General features: G+C 44.8%; 1 protein-coding gene across 1 annotated transcript in view; it reads left to right on the forward strand.

Annotated features, from left to right (window-relative positions):
* The first annotated feature begins 274 nt into the window (after positions 1-274).
* The window catches only part of ARMC9 (armadillo repeat containing 9), a 295,211-nt gene continuing 274,610 nt past the window's right edge, over positions 275-20,875 (forward strand). The window contains 3 exon segments of the mRNA XM_029615818.1: positions 275-364; positions 9,156-9,242; positions 11,392-11,517. Coding sequence (XP_029471678.1) covers positions 9,192-9,242; positions 11,392-11,517 — 177 coding nt within the window. The 5' untranslated portion in view covers positions 275-364; positions 9,156-9,191.

Raw genomic sequence — 20,875 nt, forward strand, 5'->3', positions numbered from 1 at the left:
TTTATTGTTATTAATATTTATTCTGTCTTAGCAGTGGAGGGACAGCACCGACGCTCTGACTGTCAGCAGCTTTGAAGGGGCAGAGTATTAACGTTGGAGCATCAGGCTGCAAAGGGTCATTTCAGACTGTTTGGGGCTCGGTAATCGGTATTGTTTGCAGCGCAGGAGGAAGTGTTCTGCCAATAAAGTTGGGTGACTCAGAGCCGCGTCGCCCTCGTGGCTTCGAGCCGATTGGCTGCGTGCGCGGCGGCGGCGGCGCTGGTTTCCTAGGTGACGGCAGCGGGGCTCGCTCCTACAATTCTTTTCCTTTCGTGGCGGTATCGGAAGGGTCCGGGCGGGGACCCCCAGGCAGGGAGAGCAGGAGGTAAGAGCCCAGCGCCCCGCCCGGAGCACGTCGGCCTGTTCGCCTGTCTGTGACCAGAATGTCCCGAGATAGGGGGGGGGGGGGCCCTGCCGCGTGGCTCTCTATACAGGGAAAGGGGGGCGGTGAGGCCTTCCGAATGACTCTGGTTGTAGCGAGACTACGCTTTCTATACGGGGACTCAGTGCACCTTCGTTATAGGGGAGGAGGGGGCCCAATTCCTCAAGTGTTACTTCTGTACAGGGAGAGCGGGAGCAACGCTGCAGCCTAATGGGGAGGGCTGACCACCCCCTTTGTGGTCAGGGTTATCCATAGTACAGGGTCATGCATGCCAGACGCCTCTTATAGCCAGGGATGGGGCACATCTGTAGCAGATTGAGGGTGGGTGTTCATGGTCATACCAGTGGAGTGTTATATCTGAGTTTAGGATGAAGGATAATTGCAATGAATATTTAAATCTAAGAATGAATTAATTTGCATCCTTTGGTTATGCTGAAACCCAGACCCGCTCCCCCTCTCTCAGCATCCTTCAAAGATACATCAGAAGTGCATGGTTCGGAATGATGCCAAGGAGGACCGGGTGACTTTTAGTAAAGATTGGAGAAGGGCGGTGGTGGTACTGCCACACAAGAGTGGTAGCAGAGAGATGGCTGGGGAACCTCAGGCTGCACCTCGGTGGTGGGTAAATTGATGGAGAAACTATTGAAAGAAAGGAAAGTAAACTGTCAGGAATCCGGAGGATTGCTCAATCCAAGACAACATGGATTCACTAGGAGGAGGTCTTGTCTGACAAACTTGATTGATTTCCTCGACTGTGTGACTGGGGAACTGACCCACGGAAGAGCACTGGATGTAATCTACTTGGACTTTAGCAAAGCCTTTGATACTGTCCCGCGCAGAAGACTTGTAAACAAAATGAGACGTTTGGGGCTGAATGACAAGATGGTGTAATGGATTGCAAACTGGCTGACTGATAGAAGACAGAGGGTGATAGTGAATGGAACCTACTCTGAGGAGAGGAAGGTGCTAAGTGGTGTATCACAAGGATCGGTGTTGGGATTAGTACTGTTAAATATCTTTCAGGCCAATACAGTACAGTGCGCTCCAACTGAGCGCACTGTTAACTGACATTTGGACGCACGTTTTCAACACTCTAGCTTTACCCTTTATTCAGTAAGGGGTAATAGCGCGTCAAACGCACGTCCAACACCCCCCCCCCCCCCCCCCCCGAGACTAATAGCGCCCTCAACATGCAAATGCATTTTGATGGCCCTATTAGTTATCCCCGCGCGATACAGAAAGTAAAATGTGCAGCCAAGCCGCACATTTTACTTTAAGAAATTAGCGCCTACCCAAAGGTAGGCGTTAATTTCTGCCGGCGCCGAGGAAGTGCACAGGAAAGCAGTAAAAACTGCTTTTCTGTACACCCTCTGACTTAAAAATTTTTTAAATCAGCCCGTGGCTCGAAAACCGGATGCTCAGTTTTGCCAGCATCCGGTTTCCGAACCCATGGCTGTCAGCGGGTTTGAGAACAGATGCCGGCAAAATTGAGCGTCGGCTGTCAAACTCGCTGACACCTGCCGCACCTGTCAAAAAAGAGGTGCTACGGATGTGCTAGTGTCCCTAGCGCCTCTTTTTACAGTGGGCCTAATTTGAATTTTTTTTTTTACTGAATCGCATGCACAACTCTCCCGCGACTTTTACTGTATCGGCCTGAAATCAGCAGCACAGTATTAATGGATGATTTCAGTTATCCCAGTATTGACTGAGTGAATGTTACATTAGGACATTCTAGAGAGGTACTGTTCCTGGATGAAATAAATTACTGTTTTCTTAGCATCCAGGCAGATGAATCCAGAACAAGTGGGTTTATGCTCCCCTACCAGCAGATGGAGATGATGTCACAGTATATAACCCCCTCTAGTGACAGCCTGCTAATTTTCTCCAGCAGAAGGTGGACGTGCATCTCCCCACTGGGGATTGCTTCGATTTGAGAAAAGGAGAAAAATAATTTGCCCCGCTCTCCTGTTGTTGCGTGTCCTGTCCGCAGTCCGTTTCCGGGCCTACTCACTCTTGCAGCTCTGCTCCTGGACCTGGACCATCCTTGCTCGTGGCTATGGGCAGCCGCCTACGCCCCCAAGCGCCTGCTGCCTCCTCGGCTGTTCCTGACTCCTCCGCAGACCTCCTCAGCTCCCAGCGGGTCTCCCTGTGTGACCCGCGGGGAGACTCCGTCGACCAATCTCCTGTGGGCCTTGGCTTAGGTGCGCGTGCTCGCTTCCTGTACCTTTAAAGTGACCATGGTGGGGAAACTAGCCCGCGGCCCCAGATGAGGACATCATCAGGCCCTAGTATCTAAGGCTGGGCCTGCCACTAGTTCCTTGCCTTGGCAAGAGGTCTCCACATTTGTTTGTGTGCTCGTTGCCTATTGTTCCTGGTTCCTGATCCTGACTTCGTTTCTGGTTCTTATTCCTGACCCTTACCTTGGTTCCTTCCTTGTCTCACTGGACTGACTCTTTGGCTTTGACCCTCGGTATGTTGGACCACGCTCAGGATTGACCTCTGGCTTTGACCTTTGCTCCGTTGGAGTCTGTAACTTGTCTTGCTCAGCCGCCTGCCCTGACTCCAGCCTGTCTTTGACTACGCCTTCGGTATCTCCCTGGACTTGGCCTCTTAGGTTTTGGCCTTATTCTACCTGGGCGCCCCCTGTCTCTGCCCTGTTCCTGTTGGCGCCCGGGTCTCTGGATCCCTGCCTCGTACGGACCTACACCAGTCCCCTGATACCTCTGCTGGTCCTCGGCAATCCTTGTGTCTCATCTACGGGGAGTCGTCACACGGAGGCCCGCCTAAGACCCACTGGCCTCGCCACCCAAGGGCTCAACCTGCGGGGAACGAGGGCTGGTATTGGCGAAGCTCCGGTTTCCTCCGTCTCCTAGTCAGCTCTGCCTCCCGATGGTAGGGACACGTGGGGCTTGCCCTACGGGTTGCATATACCCCACCTCAGGCCAAGGGTCCACCACCAGCGCAACACCAGTGGTGATACCATAAGGTCCCTCCCCCAGTTGAGGATTTCTAGGTGGTTTACATGGTCCCTCAGAGGAGTACCTTGGTCCGATAGGTGGTTTTTCAGCTGGCATGGACTTAGCTGCTTAAGCAGCTGAAAGGCAGTGGGTGCAGGAAGCTGAGTGCGGCAGTGATAGCAAATGTCCTCTCCCCTTGCAGCTGGAGACAGTCTCTGTGCTCAGCCAGGTTAGGCTGAGTTCCAGTAAGTGTTTTTAATTTAAAAACATATTGTTACAAAAACAGTGCAGGAGAATTTTGCTAGGGCTTCCTTCCTCCCAGTCTCCATGCTCGGTGCGCTGTTCCAAGGTTCATCTCTCTCTGTAGGAGGTCGAGGGACATGGGCAGCCTGGCAGGTTGAACAGCCTCCATTGGCTAGGTCCCGCGCTGAGGTTTCTTGGTTGCGTGCCACAAGGTAGGCCTCAGCGGCTTTTTGCTCGCTTCTTAGGCTGCCCCCTACAAGATTGTTGGTTTGGTGTGTGTGTCTGGCTGTGCATCCAGTTGTGCGTCCAGTTTTTTTTTTCTGGATGCCTAGTTGGGCTTTGTTGTGTGTGCAGGCTCATGCTTCCTTGTGCGTCCAAGTTAAACGTTTTTTGTACACCTGTCCTTTGAGCAGCGCTTATTCTGTGGGCGCCTAGGTATGGGACACCTAATGTTGTGATGCCTAAAGTATGGACACTCGAGTGTTGTGGACGCCTAGAATTTTTGAATGTTTAAAACAAACAAAAAAAAAAAACTAGACGCATGCGTCCGGCTACGGCTCAGTGCGCTGCCGGCCATAGTGGCACCTGTTCCTAAGAAGCCTAAGCACTTTTCCTTTTGCACTGCCTGTCATATTACGGCATCTCTGCAAGGTGTGCCCGTTAATTTGTGCCAGCACTGTTTGGAGGCTCAGGGAGTTTTATGCTCTTCTGATTTTTTCCCAGCCAGCTGTAGGTCTGGGTAAAGATGGCTCAGATGGTGCGTCTGACCTTGGATTTCCCCTAACTGATTCATCAGCAGGGGATGGTACTTCAGTGAGTGTGCCCCAGGTGTCTCCTGTTTTGGCTTCTTCTACATTTTCCTGAGTAGAATATTTTTCTAATGGTTGCAATCCCTTTTTCAGGCGCAGTCCTCTACTTGGGTCATGGCTCCTAGTGTAAAGGAGCAAGTAGGGACCTTGACTGGACCTTTTCTTGAGTGCAGGAGTATTCCTAGAGTAACAGCAGATCCTTCTGATAGGGATACGGATGATAGACACTGATTCCTGCTTCTCTGGATGATGGTGAAATTCTTCCAGCTCTAGAACCATATAGAACTATGCTATGGTTCTTTCATAGAAATGAGCTGCCAGCTCTGATCTCTCAGACCTTGGACATGCTTGCAATCTCTGGGACAGATTCCGTGTCTGAGCCAAAGAGAAATCTCATTTTGGTGTCCTTGCATAAAGTCTGTACCATCTGGATCCAGTGGTAAGAGGGCACTAACTTTTCCAAAGGTAGATGCACTTGTGTGCGCAGTCTCCAAGCGGACCACTATTCCTGTGGAAGGAGGAGTGGCCTTGAAGGATGCTCATGCTAGAAAGATTGAGACTATCCTAAAGCAGACATCTGGAGCAGTTGGCAATGTCCTTGCAGATCGCTTCTTGTTGTTGCCTCTTGGCTCGCTCTTGTTTGCTTCTCTCCCAGGAGGTTGATGATTCTGGGGAGAATTCCAGGACAGTTAGGGAACCAGCTGCGGCTGCCTTGGCTAATTCAGGCTGTGATTTGGTCTGCACCTCTGCCAGAGGGATGGCTTCGATGGTAGCAGTCAGGTGCTAGTTATGGTTGAGAAATTGGTTGACTGATGCGACCTCAAGGCTAACCTCGCCTATTTGTCCTTTAGCAGCTCATGTTTATTTGGGAGTGAGTTGGAGCAACTGGCCAGGAAGCAGGGTGAATCTCCGGTTCATTTGCTGGAGGATAAAAACCAGACGCAGTGCCCCTTTAATGTGAGAGGTTGTGCTAGAGGGTCCAGGCATTTTCAACCCTATAGAGGAGTAACTTTTCAGAGGACTCTGCCTTTTGGTATGTCTCAGTCCTTTTGCCCAGACAGCCCAGAAGAGGTGCAGGTTCGGGTAGTGGAACCTCCCGAGCCTCCCAATGAAGGTTTTCCGACCCACCCCAGGGAATAGGAGATGGGGGGACACCTCTCTATCAGAAGAGGATCGAAATCACATCGGATCAGTGGGTCCTGGAAGTGATGCGAAACGGATATGTGATGGACTTTCACAGTGCTCCTCAGGATGTATTCATGGAGTCGCCCTGCCACTCCCTGAAGAAGAAGGCTCCTCAGTCTGAGGGCTGTGGTCCCAATGTCCATGTCTCAAGAAAATATGGGGCGCTATTCCATTTATTTTGTTGTGCCAAAGAAGGAGGGCTCCTTTTGTACTATCCTGGATCTCAAAGGTATCTGCCGTCATCTGTGGGAGGAAACATTGCGCTCGGTGATATTGGCTGTGTAGTTGGGGGAGTTTCTGACCTCCTTGGATCTGTCAGAAGCATACCTTAACATCAATGCTTTCTCCAGTTTGCAGTGCTGGGGTGTCATTTCAGTTTCGGGCACTGCCCTTTGGTATGGCCACTGCTCCCAGAATAGTCTCCAAGGTACTGGTAGTAGTTGCGGCAGAATTATGAAAGGCTGGAATCCTAGTACTCCCGTATTTGGACGACTGGCTGCTCCGAGCCAGGTCGCAGGAAGAGAGCTGCCTGGTGACTCACAAGGTGATTTTTCCTGCTGCAGAAACTCGGCTGAATGCTGAACCCTAGCCAAGAGCAGTTTTCAGCCTTCAGTCGCTGGAATACTTCGGGTTTTGTTTCGACACAAAGTAGGGCAAAGTGTTCCTGCTGATAGTTCAACTTCAGAAGTTGATAGCCCAGCTCCGTCTTTTGATGGGCATTCTGCGCTTGACTATATGGTCTTACCTGCAGGGACTTGGCTTGATGGCAGCAACCTTAGAAGTGCTACTGTGGACGAGGGCACATATGTGTCCTCTTCAGTGCTCCCTGCTGTCTCGGTGGAACCCGCAGTCTCAAGAATATTCGAACTGTGAGAAATTGCAAGAGGACATTGCAAAACTGGGAGACTGGACATGTATATGGTAAATTAAATTTAATGCAGACAAGTTAAAGTGGTGCACTTAGGGAAGAGTACCCCAAATTATAGTTACAAAATGCAAGGTTCCACATTAGGAATCACCACTCAGGAAAAGGATCAAGGAGTCATCATTGAAATACATTGAAATCTTCTACTCTGTGTGCAGCAGCAGCCAAGAAAGCAAATAGAACGCTAGGGATTATTAGGAAAGGAATGGAGAATAAAACAGAATATCAAAATTCCTCTATATCGCTTCATGGTGCAACCTCATCTTAAGTATTGTGTGCAGTTCTGGTCAGCACATCTCAGAAAAGATATAGCAGAATTAGAAAGGTACAGAAAAGAGCAACCAAAATGATAAAAGGGATGGAACGATTCCCCTATGAGGAAAGGCTAAAGAGGTTAGGAATCATCTTGGAGAAGAGACTGCTGAGAGGAAATATGAAAGAGATCTATAAAATGAGTAGAATGGAGCGAGTAAACATTCATCGGTTGTTTACTCTTTCGAAATGTACAAAGACCAGGGGGGGACACAATAACTTTACTAAGTAATACATTTAAAACTAATAAGAGAAAATATTTTTTACTCAATGCATAATTAAACTCTGGAATTCGTTGCCAGAGGTTGTGGTGAAAGCTGTTAGTGTAGTTGGGTTTAAAAAAACTTTGGATAAGTTCCTGGAGGAAAAGTCCATAAACCATTATTAAGGTGGAGTTGCAGAAATCCACTGCTTATTCTTGGGATAAGCATAATGGAATCTGTCTACCCCTTAGGATCCTGCCAGGTACCTTTGACCTGGCTTGGCCACTGTTGGAACAGGATACTGGGCTTGCTGGACCTTTGGTGTGACCCAGTATGGCAAGTCTTATGTTCTTATGAGGGCTAAATTTCATACCAACTGCAATTAGTCGGATAGCCAAAATGTCCTGATATGCTGTTCCATCTTGGCATTTATTTCTGTTGATGTTCACATGCTGAAGGTGTTTTTACTATATAAGTCATGCAAAACTCCACTGCCAGTGTTTTATCTGCACGTGGTTATTCTGAGTTTTGTTAGTGATTGCTAATTTGGACTATACGTTGAGCAGGCCAGCCTGCTAAATTGCTGTATAGTTGTGATTAGGCTTTCAAGTGCAATTATCTGTTTGATGCTGACTATAAACAGATATGCAGGCGCTGTTATTCTGTGGATTAAAAGCTGATGGATGGTACCAGGCTGACCGGAGCAGTGAACGGAAACTTTCTAAGAAGTTCTAAGTAAAGGAAATAGAAAAGTGAATTATATTGTCACGTCCACCAGTTTTTGTTTGGAGATTTTGGTAGTGCTAAGCCAAAATGCTATGAACTAAAAGCAGCAGCTCTATTCAGAAAATATTTACTTGCATTAAAATAGCCATATTGCCAGTAACGTTATAGATAATAAAACTGGCAGATACCCATAATCTTTATGGTATAAGGAATTCTGCTCTGTTCTGGTGAAGTTTGCTCTTGTGCATAATTTTTGCACCCCTCTGGAGTTCAAAGAATGGAGGCCGTTGTGATGGATTGAATAGCCATTAATGCTTTGGAGAGTAACTGAATCTCTACCTGAATTTCAGGCATGAATAATTTAGGAAATGATCACAATATCAGCAAACTGTAGGAAATGGTAGGGCACAACTTAAAAAATTGTTTTAGATTCATAATATGTAAAATAGAAACAAAATTGTTTAAAATATATATTTTTTTTGTCCTGGTAGTTCCTCCTTTCTCCTCCAGCTTAGCTGGATCCAGTGCAAAGATGCTGGCACCAAGATCCTTTATTCACTATATTATCTGAGGATTTTCCCCCTATTTTATTAACGTTTTCATCTCCTGCTGCTCCTAGTGTGGTTGTTACACCCACATTCCTGAGGCAGGGAGCAATGTACTCCATATCATGGATTCTAAATCTTAATGTTTATTTATTTAAAAGGTTTTATATACCGGCGTTCGTAATTATATCGCAACAGTTTGCAAAGGCCTAAAACAAAATTCTGAGAAATACATTGCAGTAACAAATTTAAGAAGATTTTAAAATAAATACAAAAACATGTATTAAAGGAAAACTTTAAACAATCCATAATGAAAGTAAAAAATGTAGAGAGATGAAGTTAGTGACCTGTTGGAGATTATCTGAATAGGCTTGCTCGAAGAGCCAGGTCTTTAAGCCTTTCTTACATTTTTTAGACTCTGTCTCCAATCTTAGAAGTGCCGGCATGGTGTTTCACAAACTTGAGCCTGCGATTGAAATAACTCTCTCTCTAACTAAGGCTAAGTGAGCATAAAGAAGCCCTTTGTTAGCTGATTTTAACAGTGACATCCTGAGGTGCAGAAGACCCAACTCAGGAATTGAGCATTGCACAGGGCCAGTCTGAAAATTACCCCTTTTTTAAAAAGAATGTCTTTATTGCATTTTATAATAATCTAACAAGTTGATATACTCAGCGGCTCTTCACATCAGCTTTATCCCCCTTAAACGCCAGTGCAATCCACCCTGAGCTGCTCTGAGACTGCTCCATTCCCAGGAAAGTCTGTGCTGGTAGCCGAGAGACGTCTGGGTGGGTTATAGATTTGGATTGTGACTGTTTTGTCTTGTTTTAGGTCTCTGTGCTATGAGAAGAAGCTGCAGCAGAGCGAATGGGGGATATTCTAGCTTATGAGGCTGAACTGCTTGGTTTGGTGAAAGAGGTGGGTGCTCAAGAGAACTGAAAAGTGACAGATTTTTGAAAGAGAGTTGTTTGGGTGGATATAAGCACTGCATTTCTTTTAAAGATTGAAAACAAGCTACATTTATCCAGATAAGATCTCCACATACTTTGCAGTTCAATATGGTGACTGACCTGGCAGCACATTCCTTGTGCATGAGCTTTGTAATCACTTTCATAGTAGTGTTATAAAGGGCTCTGTGCCCCAGGAGGCCTTTCAGTTTCTTTTTTTAAATTGTAAGGTTTATTTTTATCAACAAATAAAGCAATTGTTGTACAATCACAATGTTCATCATCTACATATAATGTTAAACAGCAAAAAGGCATTAAAAGCAATTAATCCCCTCCCCCCCACCAAATAATGCAGGAGAAGCTGCAGAAAATGTCTTAGCTGCAGGGAGAACATCACAGTCGCTGGGGGGTGGTAGAGGGTTCATAGGCCAGTGCTGCAGAGCTTTTATGTACCTAGCAATGCCTCTGCTTGCCAGCCTTTGGAAGAGTTCCAAAGCAATTTACAACAATAATAAAACAGTATAATAAAAAATATATAAAACAACATAGCTATATTATATTGTGCTGTGTAGCTAAAACTGAATGCCTTAACAAATGAAAACACACTAAAAGACAAGTTGAGATCCTTCATCAAACAATAAGTTGGAAAACTAGTCAAAAGGAAAAGAAGAAAGTCTATAAAAATAGCAAGAATACAAAAACAAAAGTAAAGATAAAGCTAAAAAGAAACCTAAACTATAAAAAAGATGAAAATAAAAAGTAAAAGTATTAGATGGGACTTACCACTGAATATCACGACTAAAGTGATTTTGGTAATTACTTGGGTAATCTTCTACTCTTCATCCTGCCCAGAACGGCCCTCTGTGTTTTAATCCTTGTTACCTAGGTAGTCTCCCAGTGCATGAAAGAACGGAAGATTTCAAACATAGCTCATGACATCGAATACCCTGTTGCCATACATTTATTTTGAAAATGAAACCCCAGCAGGAGTAGGAGACATGCAACCTCAGTTTTCTGTTTTTGCTTTTAAGGTATTAAGATCACAGTTCTGTGCCAACTCAGTGGCACTGACAAAAGATCTGTTTAGGCAGTGAAGTTATCTGGTACTTGTGCTATTTTGGGGTTTGTCCGATGCATAGGAAAGCATGTTTGACTGAGGAGCTTTTGGCCTTTGGGTGAATTGTTTCAGCAGGCTGCCTTACAGTAAACTATTTGGCCTGATTATCAGGTGTTTGGTGATAGGTTTTCTCTAATTTTTAGTTTTAGATATATGTAAGGCTGTAGGGCCTTTGCTGTAGTTAGAGTTTTAGGGGAATTGGGCATTGTATTGATAAAAGGTTTTTTTTTATTCTGTATTGTCAAAGGTTTTTAATGGGTTTTATTCTGTTTTTGTAAATTTTGAGAAGTGGTGTTTATTGGTTTATTTACTACAGGCTTAACAAAATATCTTAAGCGTGGTAGAAAAATAAATGTAAGTTTACCAAATACAAAATTCAGCGGTTCTCAGCAATTTAATCAAAATTAAAGATACAAAATACAATAGTTTATAATGTAAATCTATAAACTCACAAATTAAAATCAAAACAATGTAAGAACTTGAATTTTGAAGTATGATGTTATGATGTGATTGATGTTTAGTTGGTTCTTATTGCGTTTTTGTATATATTGTGAAGTGTTTTAATATTACTGTGTATTATTATGCTGTGCTGTTTTACCCAGATTATTCCCTTCCCTGAACTGAAAAGGAAATGTGGACTATAAATCTGTTAAGCTAAGTAGTCTCCAGCAAGCCAGAGTATCGGTGGAACCTGAGCGGGACCCCGCTGTGAAATCATCCCATATCCTTGCTCTTTTGAGGTCCCTTGCTAACCAAAGGTCCATGCTTTCCACTGCACTGCTGGGTCACTTTGCATGGATGTGCCCAAGTTAGCCCTTTAAACTTTCCTCTTGTGGGTTATTTAAAGGGGAAAAATGTTGATACTGGAGCAGAACGGTTACTTTTTGTATTTGATGCTCTTTGTAGTTTCTTTGGTGCTTAATAAAATAAAAATGATTTGATTAAAAGTAAGATGTTGAGGATTTACCAGTGCTTTCTTATCATTTCATGCTTTATTTTGCAGTACTTAAGCTTTGCAGAGTTTGAAGAAACCCTGAAATATTTTGCAAAAGAATGTAAGGTGAAAGGCAAACCATTGCCCAAAACAGCAGGAGCTTCACTGAAAGATTCCAAAACTTTGATGGTCCAGGTAAGAAGCTTTTCTTGAGTGCTGTTTCTTTCCCCCAAGACCACTGATCCCTCGCTAACACTTCTGGTCAGGAAAGATGGGCATTTAGCCCTTTCTTTCTATAAAGCAAACGTGTAAACAATAATTCCTCCGCACGCAGGCAGGCCAGTCCACACTGGTGGGTAATGCACTCCTACCAGCAGATGGAGAAAACTGACTCGCTGACATCACTGACATGTAGCCCTGCCCTGACATCATCCTGCTTATATTTTCCATCTCCAGCAGATGGTGGCCATGCATTTCCTTGTGGGGATTGCCCACGTTGGGGGGAAAAAAAAAACAGAAGGGGAAAAAAAAAAGGTTGAGCTCACGAGGTTGACACCAAGCCGGTCCCTCCCTTAGTTGGGCAGTTAAGCCTTAATGCTTGGCCAGATTTAGTCTCTAAAAAGAAAGGTCATCTGAGGACAAGGGAGAGTTCAGGGTGAAGACTTGTGCTCTCTTCCCCTGTAGCTGCTGGTTCAGTCGTACTTTCAGCCAGGGAGGGCTGAGCTCAGGCAAAAGAAAGGAGGGTTGGGTAATAGGGATCCCCTTTCCCTAGTGGGTTTTTCTCCCTCTTAGCACTAAACCTCCCTCTCCCTCACACCTCTGGTGAGTTAGTGGAGAATGGAAGCGAGTGGCATTCTGGCGGCTCAGGTTGACAATTAGAGCAGCGTTCGTTTCTAGGTCCTGCGTCACAGGTCATCCGCGCGATGGGCAACTTCGCCACTGCAAAACACACTTAAGCTGCGGTGGACGTTTTTTCCCGTGCGCTCGGGTGCTTGAGTGAGTACGCGCAGTGGGGCTGTAGCCTAGAGTTGGTGCGCACATACGCGTGCGTGTGTGCATGCAAGCCCGCAGCCTAGACTTGAGTGCATAATTGTGTGGGTACGTCTGTGCGCGTTGGTGTGTTTGCAGGAGACTGCGTGGACAGAACAGAGGCCTTTTGAGGCACCAGGGGTTAAACCGTCTAAGCATCTTTATATTTGTATGGCTTGCCGTGTAAGGCAATCCAGCTGTCGCTCTCACTTCGCCTATGCCAGTGCTGTCCGGAGGCTCAAGGCGATTTCTCTCCCAAGGATTTTTCTACTGTTGGGGCACCCCCCTAATGCTGGTGGAAGGGGGCATAGGAGGCGAGATGATGGACAGTTCCCCTCCCCCTTTGTTCCCGATGGGAGGGACATCCCAGGGGGGAGGGTTCAGAGAGCACCATGATTGGCCCTATGGTATGGATTTTTCCTCTTTCTCCTGCGTGGAGTTTTTCCAGGGATTACAGGCCTTTCTGAAACGGCGTCTACTGGAGGCTAAGCAACCTTGTAAGGAGGGGATGTGTCATTGGTGTCCAAGTCAGGTAAGCACCATAAAGAGGCTGCCCCTGGTGAGGAAGAGGAGGATGAGGATCATGAACCATCGGATGATTCCGTGGGTGACTTGGATTCCATGCCTCTGAAGATGATGCAATCCTGCCTGACTTGGAGCCACATAGGACTCTACGCAGCTTCTTTCACAAGGGCAAGTTGCCAGGGTTGTTGACTCAAGACCCTGAAAATGCTCGGAGTAGACGGGAGTGACGCGACGGAAGTACAGAAGAAAGATCCCATCTTGGTCACCTTGTGCAAGGTGTCTGTTTCCGCTTCTGGAATCGGTGCAGGAGTTAATTAAAAAAAATTTTTTTTTATAGCACTAACAGTTTTTTGACATATAACAGTGGTATCAAGAAGAAAAATTCACAGTTTACGTTCAAATGCTGTATGAATTAAGATAGTGAGTTACAGCACATCAAGACCCCTTCCCAAAATATACAAAAGATTCATCTTAGGTAAACTTTTAGGTTATACCCAGATGTGCATAATACAGACCCCAGAGAGCATTATATTTGGCAATTTCACCCTTAAGGTCATAGCTCAGCTTTTCTGTGTCAGCTATGTCTCATACTGGAGAGTTCCAGTATTCAGTGCTCGGGCTGACTTTCCAAAAGGTCGCTATAGTAAATCTAGCAGCTAAAAGGAGCTGCCCTGCCAGGGTCCTACATTTTACCAGAACCAAAGTCCTATTCCATCTTCCCAGTAAGCCCGACTCGGGTTTCACATGGATGGGAACATTAAGGATGTTTGCAATTTCTTGTGTAACTTGCGACCCAAAACAACTTACTTCAGGACAAAACCCCCACATATGAACATATATGTGCCTGTCTGGCTGCATCCTCTCCAGCATTTTCAGTAAAACATAAGGGTATATTATGTTCTGTTTAGCAACTTCACCGTAAGCATAGATCGAGAAAAAATGAGCAGAAATCCAGAGATTTTCCAAACTGTAGAATCCAGCTTATTCCAGGCATGAATAAGCGATTTGTGGTGCTTCCTTACCTTATTTACTGAGAAGGCTCCCCGAGGATGTAAGTGTAATACCTTTGAATCAATAAACAATTCACATGAATCCCAGAATATAGTGGGTTTGAATACTATGGCTAAACATCAAAATCCAATCTCAAGAGCCAGTAGTGTCACGATATAAAAAGAGACGCAAAGGATGACCGATGGTCATTTATCCTTTGCTTCTCTATTTATATCGTGACACTACTGGCTCTTGAGATTGGAGTGTAATACCTTTAACATAAGCATCTGGGTCACTCAAGAAAACTTCCAAACCATCCCACTGACGCAAAAGCTTGGTCAGATCAAACCGATCCCCCTGAACATGTCTCAATTGTAACTAAAAAGCTTGAGAATCTATCAAATTCCTCACACAATGATGGAAACGCGAGAAACCCATCATCATCATCCCGTGGTTGGGCTACGCAAACCAGGTCCTTATCTCTCCATTCCTTAAATACCTAAAAGAGTAGGGTTTTCATAAATAGGGGCAGTGGGGGAGGTTGTTTCATTGTCCCAACCCAAAATGTTAAAACCTGCCTCTAGGTTTGCATTGTGTGAGCTTAGTATTGGATTAGTTTTACAAACTCTTCTCCAGGCAAGAAGGGGAATGCCCCTCCAAATTAATTGCTTATGCTTTGAGTTTTTTTTTTGTTTTTTTAGCATAAGCCATGATTCCTCCCAAGAAGATAGCCAAGCTTTCAGAAAGAGAAGTCTGGCAGCCCATTAATATATATGGAGGCTAGGCAGAGCCATGCCTCCCTGTGCCTTGGGCTTGGTCTTATCTTAACCTGTCATTTCTGCCCTAGGAACTTGGACAAGCATTTATTTAAATCATCAAATACACTAACAGAAATTGAACAGAGTATATGCTGGAAAAGGTACAATAGCTTTTGGCAACAAGTTCATTTTGAGTAAATTATTCTGCCCATTTAAGAGATCAGCAAATGTTCCCAAGCTAACATGATTTGCTTCAAATGATTAACTGATTAATTAATGGGATGTAGTTCTGCACATAGAGATCTTTAGAATTCCTAGTGACAGAGATCCTCAGGTACTTGAAACGATTTGCCACCACCTTAAAATCTGACAGACTCTCTGGGACCCCCATCTATCAGGAACAATTCAGATTTCTCAAAGTTAACTTTGTACCCTTTCAAAGCTCCATACGTTGAGAGTAGAGCGAGTAGGGCTGGGCCAGATGTTCGAGGAACTGTCAAGTACACCACCGTGTCAGCATACAGAGATATTTTATAAACTCGTCCCTCTATTCAGATCACCTTGAGATCTGGGTGTTGTCTAATAGCAGCTGCTAGGGGTTCAATGGACAGATTGAAGAGTAAAGGCAAAAGAGGGCATCCCTGTCTAGTGCCCGTAACATAGAAACATAGAAATGATGGCAGAATAGGATCAAATGGTCTATTCAGTCTGCCCAGGAAGCTTATGGAAGCAACTGTTGTGCCATACAAGTCTCCCTCATACTTATCAGTTTCCCAGACCATCAAAGTCAGGGCCCTTGTTGGTTGCTGTTTTAGTCCAATTCTCACCTCTTGCCGTTGAAGCAGAGAGCCATCTTGGAGTTGGATCAAAAGTTTCAGGCTTATTGGTTAAGGGTAGTAACAGCCACATCACCAACTTCCCCCATCCTTATTTGTTTTCTCAGAATGTAAAATTCAGTGTCTTTGTTGGCTGCTATTTGAGTCTAATTCCTCTTTTCCTCGTTTTTTCCCTGCCTTTGAAGCTGAGAGCAATGATGGAATTTTATCAAAAGTATGAAGGCTTATTGGTTAAGGGTAGTAACCGCCACACCAGCGAGTTATCCCCATGCGCTCTTTTCTTTATTTCTGTCCACTAGCCTTTAGGGATCCACAGTGTTTATCTCATACTCCTTTAAATTCTTCATTGTTTTTGTCTTCTCCTCCTCCTGCGGAGGAAGGGCATTCCAGGCATCCACCACCTTCTCCATGAAGAAATATTTCCTGACATTGGTTCTGAGTCTTCCCCCTTGGAGTTTGATTTCGTGACCTCTAGTTCTACTGATTTCTTTTCAATAGAAAAGGTTTGTTGTTGATCGTGCATCATTAAAACCTTTAAGGTATCTGAAGGTCTGTATCATATCACCCCTGCATCTCCTTTTCTCCAGGGTGTACATATTTAGATCCTTCAGCCTCTTCTCATAAGTCATTTGATGGATACCCCCCACCATTTTGGTTGCCCTTCTCTGGACCGCCTCCATCCTGTCTGTCACTTTTGAGATACAGTCTCCAGAACTGAACACAGTACTCCAGGTGAGGCCTTACCAAGGACCTCTGCAAGGGGATTATCACCTCCTCCTTCTTACTAGTAATTCCTCTCTCTATGCAGCCCAGCATTCTTCTGGCTTTAGCTATCACCTTGTCACATTGCTTTGCCATCTTCAGATCGCTAGATACTATCACACCAAGGTCCCTCTCATGCTCCGTACACATCAGCCCTTCACCCCTCCCCCATCACATACAGCTCTTTTGGATTACCGCACCCCAGATGCATGACTCTGCACTTCTTAGCATTGAATTTTAGCTGCCATATCTTCAACAATTGTTCAAGCTTCCTTAAATCACATCTCATTCTCTCTACTCCTTCTGGCGTGTCCACTCTGTTGCAGATCCTTAGTATCATCCACAAATAGACAAACTTTACCTTCTATCCCTTCCGCAATGTCGCTCAAAAAGATATTGAACAGGACCAGTCACAACACCAATCCATGTGGCATTCCGCTTAGCACCATTTTCTCTTCAGAGAAGGTTTCATTTACCATCACATGTTGTCTTCTATTCGTCAATCAGTTTGTGATCCACGCCACCCAAGCTTCTATTTTATTCATAAGCCTCCTATGCGGGACTGTAGCAAAAGCTTTGCTGAAATCCAAGTAGATCACATGAGCGTTCTTCCTCGATCCAATTCTTTAGTAACCCAATTAAAAAAATCAATCGGGTTTGTCTGACGAGACCTTCCCCTAGTGAATCCATGTTGCCTTGGGTCCAGCAATTCTCCCAGCTGTAGATAGTTCACTATCCTTTCCTTCAGCAGAGTCTCCATTAATTTTCCTACCACAGGGGTAAGGCTAACCGGCCTGTAGTTTCCAGATACCTTTCTGCTACCCCTCTTGTGGAGTGAGACCACCACCGCTCTTCTCCAATCACTTAGCACCACTCCTGATTCCAAGGATCTATTGAACAGGTCATGCAGCGGACCCGCCAGCACATCTCTGAGGTTCCTCAGTATCCTGGGGTGTACCGATCTGGCCCCATGGCCTTGTCCACTTTCAGTTTTCCTAGCTCTTCCCATACATTATCTTCTGTAAAAGGAGTTGTATCTAGCCAATTCCCTTCTACGGTCCTTTTCCAGGGTCTTCTTTAGTGAACACAGAACTGAAGAATTTGTTTAATATTTCTGCCATTTCCTTGTCTGTTTCGGCAGGTTGCTCCTTGTCACCTTTTGTTATGCTCTACTCCTCAAGAAGAGAGGAGTTAGCAATCTTGTTAGGCTTCGACTCCTAAGGAAGGGAGGAGTTAGCAATCTGTTATGAATCTGCTCCTGTGGAAGGAGGAGTTAGAAATCTGGTATGCTCGGCTCCTGTAGAGGGAGTAGTAAACAATCTGTTAGGGTTTAGACTGCGGAGTAGCAATCTGTTATGAATCTGTTGATGAAGACTCCTGATGGAGAAGGAATAGCAATCTGTTACCAGCGGAGTGCTTGGAGAGGGCACTCAGCTGTAGAGGAATGTAGATAGGTGGATCCTTGGGCCGATGGCAGATGACTGCGCCCCCAGGAGGATATCCTGAGAGGGACCATCGGCTAGGCTTGAGTACGGAGACCGACACAGATAATTATTTTATTAGACAGGTTAGTAGAACCACCAGAGGTGGCAGTAGTGAGCTGATATGCCCGGCAGGACTGAAGTCCCTCAGGTACTGGAACAACAATCCCAGGGTTGCTGAACTGTAGGGAAACTATAGATAGTGAGTAGACAGGGTATGCTGTGTTCATAGCCAGAACTGGATGACAAAACTCACATAAGGTCCTTAGGAAGCTCAGTAGCTGGAAAGGGTTAGGCCCTCAAGGAGCGAGTACCTGGTTCCAGGGAAAGCTCTGAGAGAGCGATGATAACTCACAAATGTCTGTATCTGCAATAGCTTCCAGACAGTAGAGAATCTTCAGAGTGTTCAGGAACATGGGCCCTCGAGGAGCGAGTACCGGTTCCTATTTGCAATTTGAAATAAAGAAAAGAGAGCGAGGCCCCCGAGGAGCGGGTACCCCTGTTAAGACCGAGGAGGCAGAGTAGCTTGGACGAACCTTAGCGAATCCTTGCTAACTCTATTAGTTAGCGAATATTGAGACCTTTTATATTGGAAGCGGATGATGTTATCTCAGGGGACGATCCCGAGGTTCGCGTCCTTGCTGGTATATCAATCAGAGCGCGCGCGTGCGTGCCCTACGTCATCAGGAGCATGGCGGATCCGTAGCGTCGAGCCGGTCCAGGGACGCCGGAGGGAGATGGCATGAAGACGCCGCAGCAGCTAACCGTCCATCAGAACCGGAGGGAGTCGCCACAGAGGTAAAGAGGGCGGAGTGAGGGCGTCGAGCAGCGACGGATGCAATACCTTTCAATTTCACTATACCACTTCGGGCTTTCCTTCTTTCTCTTATATCTGAAAAATGTTTTGTCCTCTCTATCTCCTGGGCAATCTTTTCTTCCTCTTGATCTTTTTGCTTTTCTGATTTCTTTCTTAGTCTCCCTCATTTCTACCAGGTATTGATCCCTGTGTTCCACTTTATGGGATCCTTTATACTTCTTGAACGCTGATCTTTTTGCCTTTATTTTTGCAGCCACCTCCTTTGAGAACCAAATAGGTTTCTTTTTCCTTGAACTTTTGTTTCCTTTTCTAACATGTAGATTTGTAGTCTTTGTAATAGCTCCTTTTAATTTAGCCCTCTATTGTTCCACCTCTCCCATTTTCTCCCAATCTTGTATACATCTCCATTTTTTCAAAGTTCGTATATTTGAAATTCAAAACTCGGAAACTTTGTATGATTTCTTGATATCTTATTCATAATGTCAAACCATACTGTCTGATGATCTCTTATACTCAGGTGGGCACCTGTTCAGGCATTATAGACCTTATCTCCATTTGTGAGCATTAGGTCCAGGATTACACCGTCCCTTGTGGGATCCATTACCATTTGTTTGAGCATAGCCCCTTGGAGAGCATCCACTATCTCTTTACTTCTCGTAGATTCCACCGAAGGGATACTTCATCTATATCCGGCAGATTAAAATCTCCAATGAGCAACACTTTCTCTCTTCTTTCCAATCTTTTCAATGTCTTTGATCAGCTCTCTGTCCAGCTCTTCTGTCTGAATTGGAGGCCTATAGACCACTCCGATGTAAATGGAATCCTCATCTTATATCTGTCTGTGGCAGGTAAAAAAGATCTTAAGTGACAAAGTCAAATTCTATGCCAGAAAGCATTTAAACTAGAGGACAGGGGTGGCAGAAGGAAATTGGAATGTCACCTCTCCAAATCTCAAAGAAATGAGTGAAGGAGATAACAAAAGTCAGCTGAATAAGGCACAAAAGAAGTCTAAGAAGGACAGTAACCTGAGGAAGAAAAACTGGAAAGCTTTGAGCAAAAATGTTAATAGTCTGGGATGGAGGCCCTAATCTAGGCAGTGAATTGGTTGGCAGCTAAGCATGTTCTGAGACTGCGAAGATTAAAGGCAATATCAGGTGATCAAATGCCTTTTCTGCATCTGACGAGGCTATCAAGTCTGACATTCTCCTTGATTTAGTCAAATGTAAAAGTTTGTATAATCTTCTGGTATTAGAGATGAATGAGTGCTATTGTAGTGTCAACTATGGCTCCCCATGAGTGCTCCCCCACTTCTTCAGCTGCATTAAAGACCAATGGGATCCCATCCTAACTTTAATTCAAACCGGAGTGTATTCGAGGCGGATTAGATACGAATAAGCGGGAAGTAACACCTAAAATATGTCGAGGTGTAAGTTCTACATTCATGGTTATGTTCATGGAATATGTATCTTTCTTCTTTTTGTGCCTCAATAAAAGATAATTAAAAAAAAAAAGACCAATGGGACATGTCGAGAGACCTTTGGCAGGTACTTTAAAGAAGTTGATGGAAAAACCATCTGGGCCTGGACTTTTTCCTCCTGGTAGGGCTTTTACCACTGCCTGGATTACAAGCTGTGAAATAGGTGCTGCCAGCCATCCCCCTGTATCCCATCAAGAGAGGACAATCCCAACCTCTTCAGGAAATGCTTAATATCCCCTAAATTGGTACATCAGAGACCCTATAAAGAGTAGAAAAATATTCCACAAAGGCATTCTCAATTTCCTGGGATTTTATAGAAGGTGTACCAGATTTCTTCCTTATTTGCGCAATATATGATCTACTAGCCCTCTTTTAAATCACACTAGCCAAAAAGGCCCCAGATTTATCCCCATACTCATAGAAAAGCTTACTCCCAAACTTATGAACTTGATGAGACACTAATTTTCACCTATACTGCTCCAGGTCTTTAAGAACAGGTTTGTTTGTGCTAGGTTTCCAAGTCCTGAATTTTGGTTAGTAACGGAGCTTCCATTCTTTTCCTTTCTTTTTAGAGATAGCTGGTGAAACTAATTATTTTCCCCCTAAACAATGCTTTAAAGGCTTCCCATATAAGAGCTGATGCATGGTCCTGTTCGGGATTATAGGTGTCAGTCTTCAACTGTTTCTCTGACTAGGTCAGGAAAGCTTTTATCCCCCAACAAGAAAGTATTGAGCCTCCATGTAAAAAACTTTTGGTTTAGCTGACTCAAGGCATAGGATGATGATCTGATAATGTAAAGACATGATATTACTCCTATGCATTTTAGATAATAAGTTGAGGGTACAAAGAAAATCAGTAGCCCTACTGTACATATTAT

Source organism: Rhinatrema bivittatum, chromosome 9 (assembly GCF_901001135.1).
Source record: "Rhinatrema bivittatum chromosome 9, aRhiBiv1.1, whole genome shotgun sequence".
NCBI classification, from domain to species: domain Eukaryota; kingdom Metazoa; phylum Chordata; class Amphibia; order Gymnophiona; family Rhinatrematidae; genus Rhinatrema; species Rhinatrema bivittatum.